This window comes from Eumetopias jubatus, unplaced genomic scaffold, assembly GCF_037043125.1.
Source record: "Eumetopias jubatus isolate StellerSeaLion01/CBP00866 unplaced genomic scaffold, mEumJub1_p1.0 scaffold_12, whole genome shotgun sequence".
NCBI classification, from domain to species: Eukaryota; Metazoa; Chordata; class Mammalia; order Carnivora; family Otariidae; genus Eumetopias; species Eumetopias jubatus.
In genome coordinates this window covers 62,075,080-62,076,608 of record NW_028274818.1, presented here as the reverse complement: position 1 = coordinate 62,076,608, position 1,529 = coordinate 62,075,080, and the positions used below count along the sequence as shown (strand labels likewise).

Below are 1,529 nucleotides of genomic sequence, written 5' to 3'. Positions count from 1 at the left end.
AATTGCTTCATGAGAAATATTCTTTGTGCTCCAAAGGCAAAGTACAGGATCCTGGGAGGGCTGAAGAAGGGGATGTAACTTGCTCTGGGGGGTCATGGAAGGCTTCCTAGGAAGGAGACTCGAGCTGATCCTGGAGGAGGATTAGGAATTTAGCAAATTGGTGAAAGGTTTCCACAGGTGAGAGATAAAATGTGAAATAAATCACAAATGTTAGGAATAAAAATAGTCATTCAAAGGATGGATTGTAAAGCTTTGACTTTGAAAGAAGAAACAGAAATGTTCCGAATTGCTCATTTCTTCTGTTTCCCCAAATGTGTACATTCACACATCCTTCTTCACATTAAAAAGAAAAATGAGCTAAGATTTGTATAACCTTTAATTATACAGTTGACTCTTGAACTTCCTGGGTCCACTTATACACAGACCTTTTTTTCCTGCAAAATGCTTTACTGTTTCCATTTGGTCCATGACTTAGGAGCAGGCTCCAGGGTGGTTAAAAAGGTACCTACTGGCTGTAGGGAGAGGCCCAGGCACCAGGGGCTGCTGGGATCCCAAGACTCCCAGTCGGGCCTGGGGTGAGCCTTCAGAAGAGACCTGCACAGCCCAGCCTGGACAGGTGGGGCCGGCCAGCCTGCACAGGTGTGTCACATGGTCGCCCTTGTTTTTGTTGAGTTTCACCTGCTCATCCCGGAAGTGGCTGTCTGGGAAGTCCCAGAGATGGGCGTCCTCTTGGGCTGGATCCCAGGCACGCAGATCCAAAAAGGCCTGGTTCGGGTTCTTCTCCAGGCCTCCAGGCCTCCAGGGTTTTACCCAGGTATCTTGGGAGGCTTCTGCACATTGGGGAAGACGGCAAGGGCTCCCACTGGTTTGGATCTTCAGGAGACGCAGGGCGCGCTCCTGCTTCTCATTCAAATCGGGGAAGAAGAGCCACATGGTGCTGTTGGAAATAGAAGCCCAGAGAGAGGTACGTGCAGGAGGTGGGCAGATATAGGTTTGCGAGGTGGTTGATGGCAGCCTCCACCTCGGTGGAATAATTCTGGCGAATCTGGGAGCTCACGGTTGATGCACAAAAAGGAGCATGCTCAAAGAATTGTGTGGGCTGGTTCTGAAAGGCAGAGAGGGTGGCTGGACGATGGTTCAGAGGTCTTGACTCCAAAAGGGGTTGGAGCGTGGTTGGAAGCTGCAAGAAGGGGCATCAATGAGTCTGTTCCAGCTAAACACTGGTGAAGCAAGAGGTAGACCTGGGCGGTTGGGCGCATTGCCTACATGCAGTTTTTATAGCATAGTACTGTGAATGTATTTTCCCTACCATATGATTTTCCTAATAACACTTTCATTTTTCTAGCTTAATATATTATGAGATTGCAGGATTTAATACATAGAACAGAAAATATATGTTAATCCACTGTTTATGTTATCGGTAAGGCTTCTGGTCAACGGTAGGCTATTAGTAGTTAAATTTTGAGGAGTCAAAGGTGGATGCAATTTTCGATTGTGTGGGGTCAGCACCCCTAAGCCCTGCATTGTTC

The 1,529-nt window shown here is 47.6% G+C and overlaps 1 protein-coding gene across 1 annotated transcript; it reads right to left on the bottom strand.

The window, feature by feature from the left end:
• Positions 1-471: 471 nt before the first annotated feature.
• On the bottom strand, positions 472-933 carry LOC148162816 (ferritin light chain 1-like). The gene has a single exon (XM_088017043.1). It carries the CDS (start codon positions 931-933, stop codon positions 472-474), a length of 462 nt encoding a protein of 153 aa, XP_087873169.1.
• Between the last annotated feature and the right edge of the window lie 596 nt (positions 934-1,529).

Excerpts from the sequence above, each read along its gene's own strand:
- LOC148162816 (XM_088017043.1), bottom strand. The coding sequence starts at position 933 with ATGTGGCTCTTCTTCCCCGATTTGAATGAGAAGCAGGAGCGCGCCCTG.